We start from the raw sequence: 15,316 nt of genomic DNA on the forward strand, positions 1-15,316 counted from the left end.
ATGGGCATTGATCTTGTAACCTGCTACTTTACTGAAATCACTTATGAGTTCTAAGAGTTTTCTGGTGGAATTTCCAGGTTCCTCTAAATATATAATCATGTCATCAGCGAACAGGGATAGTTTGAGTTCTTCTTTTCCAATTCGTATCCCTTAAATTTCTTTGGTTTGTCTAATTGCTCTGGCCACAGTCTCAAGAACGATGTTGAATAGAAGTGGTGAAAGAGGGCATCCCTGCCTTGTTCCAGTTTTTAGGGGGAATGCTTTCAGTTTTTCACCATTTAGAATGATATTAGCCATGGGCTTAGCATAAATGGCCTTTACAATGTTAAGGAATGTTCCCACTATCCCTATTTTTTCTAGTGTTTTGAGCATGAAGGGGTGCTGTATTTTATCAAATGCTTTTTCTGCATCTATTGAAATAATCATGTGATTCTTGACTTTAAGTCTATTAATATGGTGAATTACATTTATTGATTTCCTGATGTTGAACCAACCTTGCATCCCTGGGATGAAACCCACTTGATCATGGTGCACTATCTTTTTAATATGTTTTTGTATGCGATTTGCTAAAATTTTGTTGAGAATTTTTGCGTCGATGTTCATTAAGGATATTGGTCTGAAATTTTCTTTCCTTGATGAGTCTCTGTCTGGTTTAGGTATCAGTGTGATATTGGCTTCATAGAATGAGTTTGGGAGGGTTCCCTCCTCTTCTATTTTATGGAATACTTTGAGAAGTATTGGAAGGAGCTCTTCCTTAAAGGTTTTGTAGAACTCGGCTGAGAACCCATCTGGTCCCGGACTTTTCTTTGTTGGTAGGCTTTTGATGACTTCTTCTATTTCAGTACTTGAAATTGGTCTATTTAAATTGTTTATGTCCTCCTCATTCAGTTTAGGCAATTCATATGTCTCTAGAAACCTGTTGATGTCTTCGAAATTTTCTATTTTGTTGGAGTATAGATTTTCAAAATAGCTTCTAATTATGTTTTGTATTTCCATCCTGTCTGTTGTGATATTTCCTTGTTCATTCCGAATTTTAGTGATTTGGGTTTTCTCTCGTCTTCTCTTTGTTAGTGTGGCTAAAGGTTTATCAATTTTGTTTATTTTTTCTAAGAACCAACTATTTATTTTGTCAATTTTTTGTATTGTTTCTTTTGTTTCAATTTCATTGATTTCAGCTCTGAGTTTAACTATTTCCAGTCTTCTACTACTTTTGGTGCTGTTCTGTTCTTCTTTTTCTAGGGCTTTGAGCTGTAGTGTTAGGTTGTTTGTTTGTTGAGTTTTATTTCTTTTATTAAATGCGCTCCATGAAATAAATTTCCCTCTAAGTACTGCTTTCATAGTGTCCCAGAGATTTTGATATGATGTTTCTTTGTTCTCATTTACCTCTAAGAATTTTTTAATTTCCTTCCTAATATCTTCTGTTATCCATTCATCATATAATAGCATATTGTTTAATCTCCAGATGTTGGAATAGTTTCTGTGTTTTACTCTTTCATTTATTTCTAACTTCAATCCATTATGATCTGATAGAATACATGCTAGTGTCTCTATCTTCTTGTATTTGCTAACATTAGCTTTGTGGCATAATATATGGTCTATTTTAGAGAAAGATCCATGTGCTGCTGAGAAGAAAGTGTATTCACTCTTGGTTGGATGGTATATTCTATAAATGTCCGTTAAGTCTAAATTATTGATTGTGTTATTGAGATCTATGGTTTCTTTGTTCAATTTTTGTCTGGAAGATCTGTCCAGTGGTGAGAGCGGCGTGTTAAAATCACCTAGTATTATTGTGTTGTGGTCTATTTGGTTTCTGAAATTGAGAAGGATTTGTTTGACATACATGGATGAGCCACTGTTTGGGGCATAGATGTTTATGATTGTTATATCTTGCTGATTTATGCTTCCCTTAAGCAGTATGAAATGACCTTCTTTATCCCTTCTGACTAACTTTGGCTTGAAGTCCACATTATCGGAAATGAGGATGGATACTCCAGCTTTTTTGCTGAGTCCATGTGCATGGTATGTTTTTCCCCATCCTTTCACCTTTAATCTATGGGTATCTTTTTCTATGAGGTGAGTCTCTTGCAGGCAACATATTGTTGGATCTTTCTTTTTAATCCAGTCTGCCAGTCTATGTCTTTTGATTGATGAATTCAGGCCATTAACATTCAGGGTTATTATAGAGAAATGATTTGGTTTCCCGGTCATTTGGTTCATTTTTAAAATTTTGTTTATTTATTTGTTTGACACAACTTGTTTCCTCCTTTATTTGACAATTCCTTTAGGATAATTCCTCCCTTTGCTGATTTGCTTCTTTGTTTTTCATCTCTTCCTCATGGAATATTTTGTTGAGAATGTTCTGTAATGCTGGCTTTCTTTTTGTAAATTCTTTTAGCTTTTGTTTATCATGGAAGGATTTTATTTCATTGTCAAATTTGAAGGTAAGTTTTGCTGGGTATAAGATTCTTGGTTGGCATCCATTTTCTTTCAGGGCTTGAAAAATGTTGTTCCAGGCCCTTCTAGCTTTTAGGGTCTGGATTGAAAAATCTGCTGATATGCGTATTGGTTTCCCCCTGAATGTAATTTGGTTCTTTTCTCTCACAGCCTTTAAAATTCTGTCTTTATTTTGTATGTTAGGTATTTTCATTATAATGTGCCTTGGTGTGGGTCTGTTGTAATTTTGTGTATTTGGAGTCCTATAAGCCTCTTGAACTTGATTTTCCATTTCATTCTTCAGATTTGGGAAATTTTCTGATATTATTTCATTGAATAGGTTGTTCATTCCTTTGGCTTGTTTCTCTAGACCTTCCTCAATCCCAATAATTCTTAAATTTGGCCTTTTCATGATATCCCATAGTTCTTGTAGATTCTGTTCATGATTTCTTACCATCTTCTCTGTTTGTTCAACTTTGTTTTCAAGGTTAAATATTTTGTCTTCAATGTCTGAGGTTCTGTCTTCCAGGTGTTCTATCCTATTGGATATGCTTTCTATGGAGTTCTTAATTTGGTTTATTGTTTCCTTCATGTCAAGGATTTCTGTTTGGTTTTTTTTCAATATCTCTAACTCTTTATTGAAATGATCTTTTGCTTCCTGTATTTGCTCTTTTAACTGTCGATTGGTGCGATCATTCAATGCTTGCATTTGCTCTTTCATCTCATCGTTTGCTTCTCTGATCATTTTAATTATGTACATTCTGAACTCCTTTTCTGTCATTTCTTCTGCTATGCTGTCATTGGGTTTTATTGATGTAACATCTAGATTTGTTTGCAGCATTTTCTTTCCTTGTTTTCTCATATTGTTCAGGTATCAGTGGACCGCTGAGATATTGCAGATTTCCACTGTTGATTTACAATGTCCCTGAAGATTTCTATATATATCCCCTCTTAGCCTTCAGTAGGCTGAAGTCTTGGAGGAAGTTGATAATGCGGTGCTCCACAAGGAAGCTGCCTCTCTAGGAGTGGTGGCCTTCAGGTGGGGTATATTCCCTGCTAGTGGGCAGAGGTGCCTCCACTTGTTGACCAATGGTCATCCAAAGGGGACCTAGGCTGTGGGCTGAGGCAAGGCCTGTTTGGGCCTGTGTCTCTGGTTTTACCGTCCTTGTGGGGAAACCTCACCCGGCAGGGAAGACTCACCCAGTGGGGAGGTCTCGCTGGTCAGTTTCTTCCTAGAGGTTCCCCTCAATTTACAGCTACTGCCTGGGCTGGGCTGCCTTCCTCTGCAAAGTTTCCAGGGGCCCGGCCCTACCTCCTGGGCCTGGGAGCCTCACCCTTCGCTGATGAATCTCCTTAGGCTGCCCCTCCTCAGAGAATTTGCCCGCAGGCCTGGAACCTTCGCTCCGCCCTAAGCCTGTCTCTGTGCGGCTCTTCCACCCAGAAGCCTCCTAGATCCTGGGACCCTGCTCTGCACCTAATCGCCTGGCTGCGTGGCCCCTCCTCTGAGCAGCCACCTGTGGCCCCGAACAATCGCTCTGAGTCCCAGAGACCCGCCACAGGCCTCTTCCTCCAGACAGCCACGCAGTATGCCGGTGCGGTCACTAGGAGTCCAAGAAACTCACTTCGTGCCTCCTCCTCCCACCAACCACCCGTAGCCCGGGGCAATCAATCACTCCGAGTCGAAGTGACCCTCCCCGTTCCTCCTCCTTCTCCAGATAACCCCCCGGGTGTTCAGGAGCAGTCCCTGTGAGTGGCTCTGAATCCACGTGACCCGCTGCACGGGTCCTCTGGGCACCGCCCGGAGCTCAGGTGCGGCCACTCAAGACCAAGCGTCCCACCACGCTTCTCCTCCAGGCAGCCCCCCTGTGTTCAGGAGCTGTCACTTTAAGACCAAACAACTCACCACTCGCCTTCTCCTCTGAGCAGCCGCCTGGAGCGCTAATGCAGTCACTGCGAGTCCAAAGGACCCGCCGCGCTCCTCCTCCTCCTTCTCCTACTCCTCCAGGCAGACCCCGGGGTTCAGAAGTGGTCAGAGTCCAAACAGCTCGCCGCGCAGCTTCTCCTCTGGCAACCGCCTGTAGCTCTGGTGCAGTCTCTCCGAATCCAAGTGGCCACGCTCCTCTCCTCCTCCTCAGGGCAGGCCCCGGTGTCCTGAGTCCACACAGTTCTCCTCGCCACTCTTCCCCTGGGCAGCCGCCGGAGCCCCAGTGGCTGCTCCGAGTCCCAGCGCTGTGCCGAGCGGCCTCCTTTACGGTGCTCCCAGCTGTCCGAGTTCACTGCTGCAGCGGGGGGAGGGGCGTCTCGCTGGCAGTTCTACTTCACAAAGTTTCCTGCGTTCCGGGACCCCCGTCCCATCCGGGATGCCCCCCCAGGGGGTGAGAGTCACCCGGCTGCTTTGAGTTGGTCCCAAGCGTCTCAATATCTCCTCTTTTGAATCCTGAGTCCTGGAGCAACATGAAATGCCGCCACCCTCTAGGCCGCCTTCTTGAAAACCTCCAAGGCATAACTTTTTAATTAACCTTTTGTCTAAAGTCTTAAAGTTAGTTAAGGATCAGGACATTAGAAGTTTAGCTAATTCATTTAATCCTTATGATTTGTAACATTGTAAGAAATTCATAAACTTAAACCTTTAAAAGGCATTCTTTATTATCAATATAATTTTATATGTATAATATTAAGTCTTAAACAAGTTATGAAAATAGTAGAATCATACAACCAATGTAGGAAATCCAGTTTAGTCAAAAGAATTTCAACCCTGGCCTTATCCAAATCAAAATATTATGCTGATATTCATTTTCACATTCATTTTCTGAATACTGTAACTCATGCTAAAAATTTATTCTTCTTTTAACTTGAAGATCGTGACTTTTTGTCTTTTCTTACAGTAATGAAGACTATCACACAAATATACTTTCAGGGTCCACAAAAAGACACAAAGTTTAATACTCTTTTTTTTTTTTTTAATCAGACAATTTAACTGTTTATCTGGATCTTCTTACAATGTACACATAAAAAGTGCACGAGGCCCTAGGTTCAATCCCCAGCACTGCCAAAAAAAAAAAAAAAGTGAAAGTCTTTTTGGTAAGGTAATCATTAATTATCTAGGACAAGAGAAAAGAGGGGAAGCAGAATAGAGAAAAAGGAAAAGAGGAGTCTGCTTCAGATGAATACGAAAATTAGCAACTGAAAAAGCTTAATCATACTCCCTCTGAAAAAAGAGGGAATAAAGTCATATAGAGAAAAAAAAATTCAAAATAACACAAAAAAAGTTACATATTACAACTGATTTAAGTTCTTGGCAATTTTATCAATTAACATAATTGACAAGTCAGCACTTGATCCCCAAAGAATGAACTCAAAGGATGGCCACTGTATCTCCAACTCTAGAAAAAAGAATCTCTCATGGTAAACAAGACGATTTTCTCATGAAGGGTTCCTTACTTTTTGTTTGAAAGTACCTCTCACGTAAATAATCTTTATGTTAGAATTCTCCAAAGTGGCCATTGCAATTCTAGATTGTCTCTGGTGAAATTGTACCTGTCAGAGGGAGAGCCACATGTACATCAGTGTGACAGTGAGGAAACTGAAGGAAGAGGTATCTGGCCTGGAGGAGGGGCAGTTTTGGGTTCAGCTGAGCCCACAAACGCTGCAATGCTTTGTAAAGATGTCGCCGGTTGGACCTTGTGTCTCTAGAATTTGGGCAAAGGTCAGTTGTCTCCTATCAAGGGCTAAAAAATGAAATAAAGTAGTTCTCACAGTCACAAAGATAAGGCAGAGGAAGTTCTTAAAGTTTTGAAATGACGACGCAAAGTTTATCCAAAGGACATTTTGTGCAAAGAATGCCAGTCTTCTGAACTTCCAGGTCTGGGGGTCAGACGGATGACAGACTTACGAGGCTTTTGCTTGTCCATTCCTTATAGATTTTCCCTCTTACAGACAAACAACATTCAAGACAATAGATCATTAAACAGAACGCTAGAAAACAAATTTTCCAACTTACCAGATTTACAAAGTCTGATCAGATAACTAACGCTTTCAGAAGATTTATTCCTAGGGAGGAAAAAAAGACACACCACTGAAGGTTCTCAAGGACGTGTTAGAGTTTCCCCCAACACATGTTAGAACTCCTTTCAGGGTGGACTTCTCTCAGCCAGGGGCAGGGGTCTCAGATGTCTGCACCGAGTAGACACTTATTCCAGGCAGCAAGACTTCGGGTGGATCTTGGTGAAACTCCATCCTGTTCCCCAGCCCAGGACCCTGAAACACCCTTGTAATTGAACAACTGCCTTCATCACTAATTTCCACAGGCCCCTGAGGGCCTTCTCCCACTTCCCTGAGATCACCTCTGCAGCTGTGGAGTGTGGACAGGCCAGGATGGGAGGTGGGGTGTGGGAATAGTGTGTGGGGGAAGGAGGACCTTGTGGATCTAAGCAATTTCCTAAACAAAACAACTCTGGAGCCGTTCTTTTTAGATGAAATTCTGCAACTATCCCAGGATATTCTGTTCAAACCATACTTAAACTTTAAATTGTAATTAATCTTTCCTTTTTGAAATAATTATAGATTCCTATACAGGCATAAGAAATAACACAGAGATTGCTTACACCCTTTCTCCCAATGGGAACTGCTTGCAAAACCATAAACATAACAAGGAGAATACTGACATTAATACAATTAATGATACAGAACATTTCCATCACTATAAAGATTCCTCGGACTGCCCTTTCATAGCCACACCCACTTTCTTCCCACCCTCGTGCCTTCTCAGTCCCTGGCTAATCTTCTCATTTCTATAATTTTGTTATTCCAGGAATGTTGTACAAATGGACTCATACTGCAGGTAATCTTTTGAGATTATTTTTTTCACATAATATAATTCCTTGGAGATTTATCCTAGTTATTTTATGTAGCAATAGTTCTCTTTTCATCCCTGAGTAATACGCTATGGTATATATGTAGCACAGTTTGTTAGTTGTTGAAGGATAGCTGGGTATTTCTAGTTTGGGGCTACTACACGTAAAGCTGCCGTAATCACTCATAGACAGGTTTTCATTTGAAAATAACTTTCACTTCTCTGGGGTAAGTGCCGAGGACACAATTAGTGGATTATATGGCAGTTGCATGTTTAGTATAAAGTAACTGCTGAACTGCTTTCCAAAATGACGGTATGTATCATTTTACATTATCACCAGTAATATGTGAGTGATCCAGTTTCTCTGTGTATTGTGGTGTTGATATTTTATATTTCAGCCATTCTAACAGGTTTGTGGTGATATTTTATTGTGATGTTAGTTTATATTTCCGTAACGTTTAGAGATATCAATTTTTAATGTGCTTGTCCATTATGTGTATATTCTCTGAAGGGTCTGTTTGTGTCTTTGTACATTTTCTAATTGTATTTTTTTAACTGTTAAGCTTTGAGAGTTCTTCATATATTCTAGATCATCCTTTGTTAGATATGTGGTTTGCAAATATTCTCATACTATCTGTAGCCTGTGTTTGTGTCCCCTTAACAGGATCTTTTGCAGAGCAAAAAATTTTTATCTTGACCAAGTCCAATTTATCAATTTTTCCATTTATAGATCATGTTTTTGGTGTCTGCCTAGCTTTAGATCCCAAACATTTTCTCCTGTTTTTTCTAAATATTTTATAATTTGACATTTTGCATTAAGTGCATATTTCATCTTAATCTTTGTTTAAGGTGTGAGGTTTAGTGCAAGATTCATTCATTGCTTATGGATATCCAGTTGCTCAGCACATTTGAAAGGCTCTCTTCCCTCCAGTTAATTGCCTCTTTCATCTTTATAAAAAATAAGCTGGGCGTATTTGTGTGAGTGCATTTCTGGGATTTCTACTCTGTTCTATTGATCTTTGTGTCTATTTTTCAGCCAGTACAACATAGTCTTTATTACTATACCTATAAAATAAGTCCTGAAATTGGGTGGAGGGATTCTTTTTGCTTTATTCTTCTTTTTCAAAATATTTTAGCTGTTCTAGTTCCTTTGCCTTTCCATGAAAATTTTAGAATAATCTTGTCCATTTCTAAAAAAAAAAAAAAAAAAAAAAAAAAAAAAAAAATCTGACTGGAATTTTATTGAGATTTGCATTAGTTCTTTCTATCAATTTGGAGAGGGCTGACATCTTTATTCTGCTGAGTCTTCCAATCCATGAACATGGCTGCTTCTCTGTTCCTTTAGAACTTTGCTTTCTTTCCTCAGCATTTTGTAGTTTTCAGCATTAAAGTCCTGTACAAGCCTTGTAAGATTCATACTAAGCATTTCACCTGATTTTTGAGTGAGTAGAAAGGGATTGCATTTGTGGACTGGGATTGTGGCTCGGTAGTGGAGCGCTTGCCTGCATGTGTGAGGCACTGGGTTCGATTCTCAGCACCACATAAAAATAAATAAATAAAATAAAGGTCCGTCAACAACTAAAAAAAAAATTTTTTTTTAAAAGGGATTACATTTGTAATTTCCATGGGTATATGTGTTCCCTTTTGGTATATGGGAAGATAATTAATTCTTTTATTTTTTTTCTTTTTTTTTTGCAATGCTGGGGATTGAACCCAGGGCCTTGTGCTTCCAAGGTAAGTACTCTACTAACTGAGCTATATTCCCAGCCTGACAATTAATTCTTGTATGTTTCTCTTGAATTTTGCAATTTTGCTGAATTCACTTATTAGTTCTAGAAGATGTGTGTGTGTGTGTGCATGTATGTGTGTGTCTATGCAGGTGTTTTATAGATTCCTTGAGATTTTTTCTATATACAATTTTGTCATCTGAAGCTAGAGGGTATTTTATTTCTTCCTTTCTGATTTGTGTGACATTTATTTACTTTTTGCCTTATTTCACCAGTTAGAATTTACAGCACTTTAGTGAATAAGAGCAATGAGCATGGACATCCTTGTATTGTTCCTAATCTTAGGAGAAGCCTTCAGTCTTTTGACATTATCTTTAGGATTTTTAAAATATTTTTTCCTCAAGTTGAGGAAATTCTTCTCTATTACTATGTTTCTAAGAGTTTTGACCATAAATGGCTATTGAATGTTGCCATATGCTTTTTGTATTAATATATGATCAATGTAGTTTTTCTTCTTTAGCCAATTAATATGGACTACCTGACTGGTTTTGAATATTGAATCAGTTTTGCGTCCATGGAATAAATCCTATTTAGTCATGGTGAATAATTCTTTTTATACAGTGATAGATTTTATTTGTTAATATTTTGCTAAGTGTATTTTGCATCTATATTCATACAGGATATTGACATGTAGCCTTTTATTTTATATTGTCTTTGTGTGGTTCTGGTATCAGAGTAATAAAATAAATAGGAAGTATACTCTGTTTTCTGGAAGAGAATGTATAGAATTGATGTTAATCCTTATTTAAATAGTTGATAGAGTTCTTTTGTGAAATCATCTGGACCTAGAGATTTCTTTTTTGAAAGAATTAAAGAAAAATTTTAATCTCCTTAATAGTTATTGAGCAATTCAAATCATCAATTTCACATTGGGTACGTTGGGACAGTTTGTATTTTAGGAGGAATTAGTCCATCTCATTTAAGTTGTCAATTTATGTAGAGTTGTTCAGAGTATTGTGTTGTCATTCTTTTAATGTCTAGGGTCTGTTTAGGATACTCTCTGTTTCATATAATGGTAATTTGCTGTTGCTCTGGTTTTTTTTCCAGACTTTCAAGAGGTTTGCCAATTGTATTGGTCTTTTAAAACAACCCTTATTTCATTGATTTTCTCTATTATTTTTGTTTCTAGTTTCATGACTTCTGCTCTTCATTTCCTCCTTACTTTGGGTTTATTTTGTTGGTGGTAGTTTTTGTTTGTTTTGTTTTTTTTTAATGTTTTTTATGATTTTCTTTTTAGTTTTTTTTTTTTGTTGTTGTTGTTGTTGTTTTGATTTTGGTACCAGAGATTGAACCCAGGTGCACTTAACCACAGAGCCACATCCTCAGTCCTTTATTTTTTATATATTTTATTTTGAGACAGGGTCTCACTAAATTGCTTAGGGCCTTGCTAAGTTGCCGCGGTTAGCTTGAGGTGGAGCTTACATTATTGATTTGAGACTTTTTATTTTATAACACATATCTTTAGAATTATATGGTTTCCTCTCAGCATCACTTTACTGTCTCACCAATTTTGTTATGTTGCACTTTCATTTTCATTCAGTTGAATATTATTTAGCTTCTGTTGAGACTTCCTGCAAAGAAAGACATTAAAGGGATATGAATAGGAGAAGAAGCGCTCAAACTATCTCTGTTTGCCTTGAGACTTCCTCTTTGATCCATGGATTCTTTAGAAATGCCTCATTTAGTTTCCAGGTGTTCGGAGATTTTACTCCTTTCTGCTGCTGATTTCTGGCTTATTCCATTGTGGTTAGAGAACCCATTCTATATGATTTCCATTTCTTTAAATCTGCTGAAGATTTGTTTTGTATTCCAAGATGTGGTTTATCCTGGTGTACGCTCTGAGGTCACTTGAAGAGAATATGCATCCTTCTCTTGTTGGATGACATCTTCTCTAAATGTCAAATAGATTCTGGTGGTTAGGGTGTTCTTCGTTTTTTCTTGCAGAGTTTTTTTCTATTTTCTCTATCAATTGTTGGGTGAAAGCCTTGAGGTCACAAACTATAATTGTGGATTTGTTCATCTCTGACTTCCACCAGTTTTGCTCGATATATTTTGCAAACTCTTGTTTGATTACTACCCGTTTGGAACTTGTGAGTCTTATTGGTGAACAATGCTCTTATCATTATATAATGCTCCTCTTTGTCTCTGATAATTTGCTTTGCTCTCTAGTTCACTTTTCTAACTTTCTTTGATTTGAATGATATGTTTTTTCCTTTCTTTTACTTTCAACCTTCCAATACTGCCATTTAAGATGAATTTCTTGTAGAGAGTAGACAGTTGGGTCTTACTTTTTTTTATATTCTAGTCAGTCAATTTCTCCATTAATTGTTAGACCATTTATATTTAATATAATTATTGAACATTGGGGATAAATTTGCCATTGTTTCATTTGTGTTATTTTTTTCCTGCCTTTATGTTGGTTACTTGAAATCTTTTGTAATTCCCTTTTTATTTATCTGTAGTGTTTTTGAGTGTATCTCTTCATACAGCTTTTGACTTGATGATATACATATCACATTATGCAAACAGTCTATTAACACCATCATTTTATCTGTTCAGATGATTTGAGGAAACTTTACCTTCTTTATGTCTCTTTAGTTTCCCTCAAGTATAATATAGTTATCTTAAATAATTCCTCTGCATCCATCTAAAACCATATGAGAGTATTAATAGTTTTTTGTTTCAAACCCTGAATATGATTTGGACTCATAAAGAGACTCCCCTTCTCTTTATGAGTATTTATGCTGTGTTTACCCATATTTTGCCTGATGTGTTCTTTTACTTTTTCTTATTGTCCTGAGGTTTTTTTTTTTTTTTTTTATCAATTCCCTCCTGTTTAAAGGACTACCTTTAGTCTTTCTTTTAGGGTAGGGGTCTGGTAGTTAACAAAACAAAACAAATTCCTTAGTTTTCCACCATCTGAGAAGTCCCTATCTCCCCTTCATGACTGAGAAATATTTTTGTTTGATACAGAATCCTAGTCTGGAGGATCTTTTAAGCACTTGAGAAATGCCTTTTGCCTTTCATAGTTTCTGATGAGAAATCTGCTGTCCAGGAGATTTAGGCTGCAGTATCGAAGGAAGGTACTCATATCAACATGAGCACGAGGTCAGGAGTTCCCCAAGTATCAGGCTTCAGTCAAATAAATTATTGGTTCTTCTCTATACTATAAATTAAGAAATTCATCATAAAATATAATGCAGCCTATTGTAAAGACAGACCAATATTTTCCAATTCAAGTTTCAAGGAAAATCTACTATTTCTCTCTGTTTCATGAAAACCAGGAAAGATATAATCAGTGAGTAAGAAGGAAAAAGAAATGCATAAAGTAACTTTTTGTGTCTGTTTCTTTTTCACACAGCTGGGAAAGAAAACTCATGTCCTTGTTTCTGTTCAGCTCCACATCAGAAATGGAACCAAATGAAACCTTCAGCTTCAGGAACTGCACAATTGAAAACTTCAAGAGAGAATTTTACCCAATCACATACCTGATTATATTTGTCTGGGGAGCCTTGGGAAATGGCTTGTCCATATACGTTTTTCTGCAGACTTATAAGAAAGCCACATCTGTGAATGTCTTCATGCTCAACCTGGCCATCTCAGATCTCCTATTCATAAGTACTCTGCCTTTCAGGGCTGACTACTATTTCAGAGGCTCCAACTGGATATTTGGGGACCTGACCTGCAGAATTATGTCATACTCCTTATATGTCAACATGTACACCAGCATTTATTTCCTGACTGTGCTGAGTGTTGTGCGTTTCCTGGCTACTGCTTACCCCTTTCGGCTTCTCCATGTCACCAGCATCAGGAGTGCTTGGATCCTATGTGGGATCATATGGCTCTTTATCATGGCTTCCTCAGTGATGCTGCTGAAGAGAGGCTCTGAGCAGAAGGGCAACCTCATAGCATGCTTGGAGCTGGATCCCCAAAAAATTAATAAGCTGCTGATCATGAACCACATTGCCTTGGTGATAGGCTTCCTGGTGCCGTTCTTCACACTCAGCGTCTGTTACCTGCTGATCATCCGGGTCCTGTCAAAGGTGGAGCTCCCAGAATCGAGTCTGCAGGCTTCTCACAAGAAGGCGGTGACCACCATCATCATCACCTTGATCATCTTCCTCCTGTGTTTCCTGCCTTATCACTCACTGAGGACCCTCCACCTGGTCACTTGGAATGTGAATTCATGTGGAGACAGGCTGCACAAAGCTGTGGTTATCACACTGGCCTTGGCGGCAGCCAATAGCTGCCTCAATCCTTTTCTCTATTACTTTGCTGGGGAGAATTTCAAGGATAAGTTAAGGGCTGTATTCAGAAAAGATCATCTGCAGAAGGCAAAAACGAAGCGCAGCTTTCCTATTTGTGTGTGGCTGAAAACAGAAACGAGGGTGTAAGTTGTTAGATGAGGCTCGTTCATGGACCTTTGTGTCCACCTTTCTTCACTCAGTCTCCAAATGACTTTGTAATTACATCACCCTTGACAAATGTTATTGACCATGGCTTTTGTTAACAAGACCTACTTAGGACATTTCATTGGGTGTATTTTCAGTGGCTGAGTCTAAATGAGGGATATAGGAGGAGAAACCCCCTAGTAGAGTCTTGCATGCTGAAATGTCGGACTGGAGGAAAAAATGTCAAGCACAGTGGATCCTGCTTTTCATCAAATTCTGAACAGGATCTCTGGCCCACCAGGCATTATAAATTCTTAATTTTAAGACATCTCAAACTTCCCCAGCATATCCAGCTCCTCTTCCCTATTAATCCCTGAGATACAGCCCATTAACAAATATACCAGAGAAGAAGCCCTTCCCTAAGAATTTGGGCAAAGAGACTGGGCACAGTGGTGCATGCCTGTAATTCCAGAGGCTCCGGAGGCTGAGGCAGGATCACGAGTTCAAAGCCAGCCTCAGTAACTTAGCTAGGCCCTAAGCAACTCAGTGAGACCCTGTCTCTAAAGAAAATACAAAAAGGGCTGAGGATGTGGCTCAGTAGTTAAGTGCTTCTGAGTTCAATCCCAGTTACCAGGAAAAAAAAAGGGGGAATTCAGGCAAAGATATCGTGAAGAGAAAGCCTTCCCTGTAACAAAGCAATTACCAAGGCCCTAAACAAGGACAGTGAGAGAAAAAAGGAGAGAAGGATTGAGGTCGGAGAGAGCCGATGATAAGTAGGGGAAAGAGGGATTTCATTTGGCCCTGGGGAAGGGCTCTAGCACACCCAGAATGTTTCCTTGACCTCTTTCTTGCCCTGGGGTTAGGAAGGGCAGAAGGAGTGGGAGGGGGATCTGGGCACTGCGGGGATCAGGCATGGAATAGGGGAGAAGGTGGGGTCATGACACGTATCTCTGTGTTACTTTGAGACCTGGGTTTGGACTTATGTCACTGCAGTCATTACTTCTGCCAGGAGTTCCCTGGGGTGGGAGCCAGAGTAAAGGAGGTGATGCTAAGGGTTTGGGTTGGGCACTCCAGGAAGGGTGGAGTGGAAAGCCAGGCACCCCTGGAGTCCTGTTTACACTTCAGCAGAACCTGGGCAGAGGGGAAAGAAAAGCACTGGATGTGGGAGGAGATCCAGGCTAAGGATCCTACCAACACGACAGGGTACTGCCGACCGCTGAGCGCCCTCCCTGCGCCGGGCAGACTGTGCTGGGCATTTCACCTTCATTGGCCCCACAAAACATCACACGTGGTTCTGGGCCAGTTTTCATTTCACAGATGAAGAAATGGGAGCTCGGAGACTTTGAGAAGTGTGTCTAAGTTTAAACAGCTAGTGAGAGTTTTGAAACCCTCCCTGCAGAAGGGTTGACCGGTGCTCCACCCACTGGACCCTTACAAACCTCCAGGGACACTGTTTGAAAGACTGAATAAGAGCTCCCCTCTCCCACCAGGAATATGCTCCTCCTCATTCTCACGAGAAAATGAAGGTTTTTCTCTTTGGAGTTGATCCCTGGCACAGTGGAAGGCTGGAGGGAGCTGACGTTCTGAAGCTCTGAGGGACTAAGGCAGGCTTCATGCTAAGTGAGGACCCCAGTGTCCTTCCCTAATTTGGCTACCAGAATGAGGACAGACAGATGCCTGTCAAGACAGGACCCTGGAGCTTCTGCCTGTAGGGAAACTACTCTATCCTAGAAAAAAGGCTGACAGATGTTGGGAATCCTCCAGCCTAAAAGCTGGGCATTTACCCTATTTTCCACCTGAAGTGAAGGTGAAGCCCGCCATGCAGTGAATCTCTTCCACTCACAAGAGCATCA

At 39.6% G+C, this 15,316-nt stretch overlaps 1 protein-coding gene across 4 annotated transcripts in view; it reads left to right on the forward strand.

Annotated features, from left to right (window-relative positions):
• CYSLTR2 (cysteinyl leukotriene receptor 2) overlaps positions 1-14,632 on the forward strand; it is a 40,089-nt gene extending 25,457 nt beyond the window's left edge. For 2 of the 4 annotated variants that reach the window (XM_079136546.1, XM_079136547.1), the window contains 2 exons: positions 7,244-7,273; positions 12,434-14,632. In XM_079136546.1, coding sequence (XP_078992672.1) covers positions 7,257-7,273; positions 12,434-13,466 — 1,050 coding nt within the window. In that variant the 5' untranslated portion in view covers positions 7,244-7,256 and the 3' untranslated portion in view covers positions 13,467-14,632. The remainder of the gene's footprint in view (positions 1-7,243; positions 7,274-12,433) is intronic. The other 2 variants (XM_079136548.1, XM_079136549.1) reach the window with 1 other exon arrangement.
• The last annotated feature ends 684 nt before the right edge of the window (positions 14,633-15,316 follow it).

Source organism: Sciurus vulgaris (genome assembly GCF_902686455.1).
Source record: "Sciurus vulgaris genome assembly, chromosome: 4".
Lineage (NCBI taxonomy): Eukaryota > Metazoa > Chordata > Mammalia > Rodentia > Sciuridae > Sciurus > Sciurus vulgaris.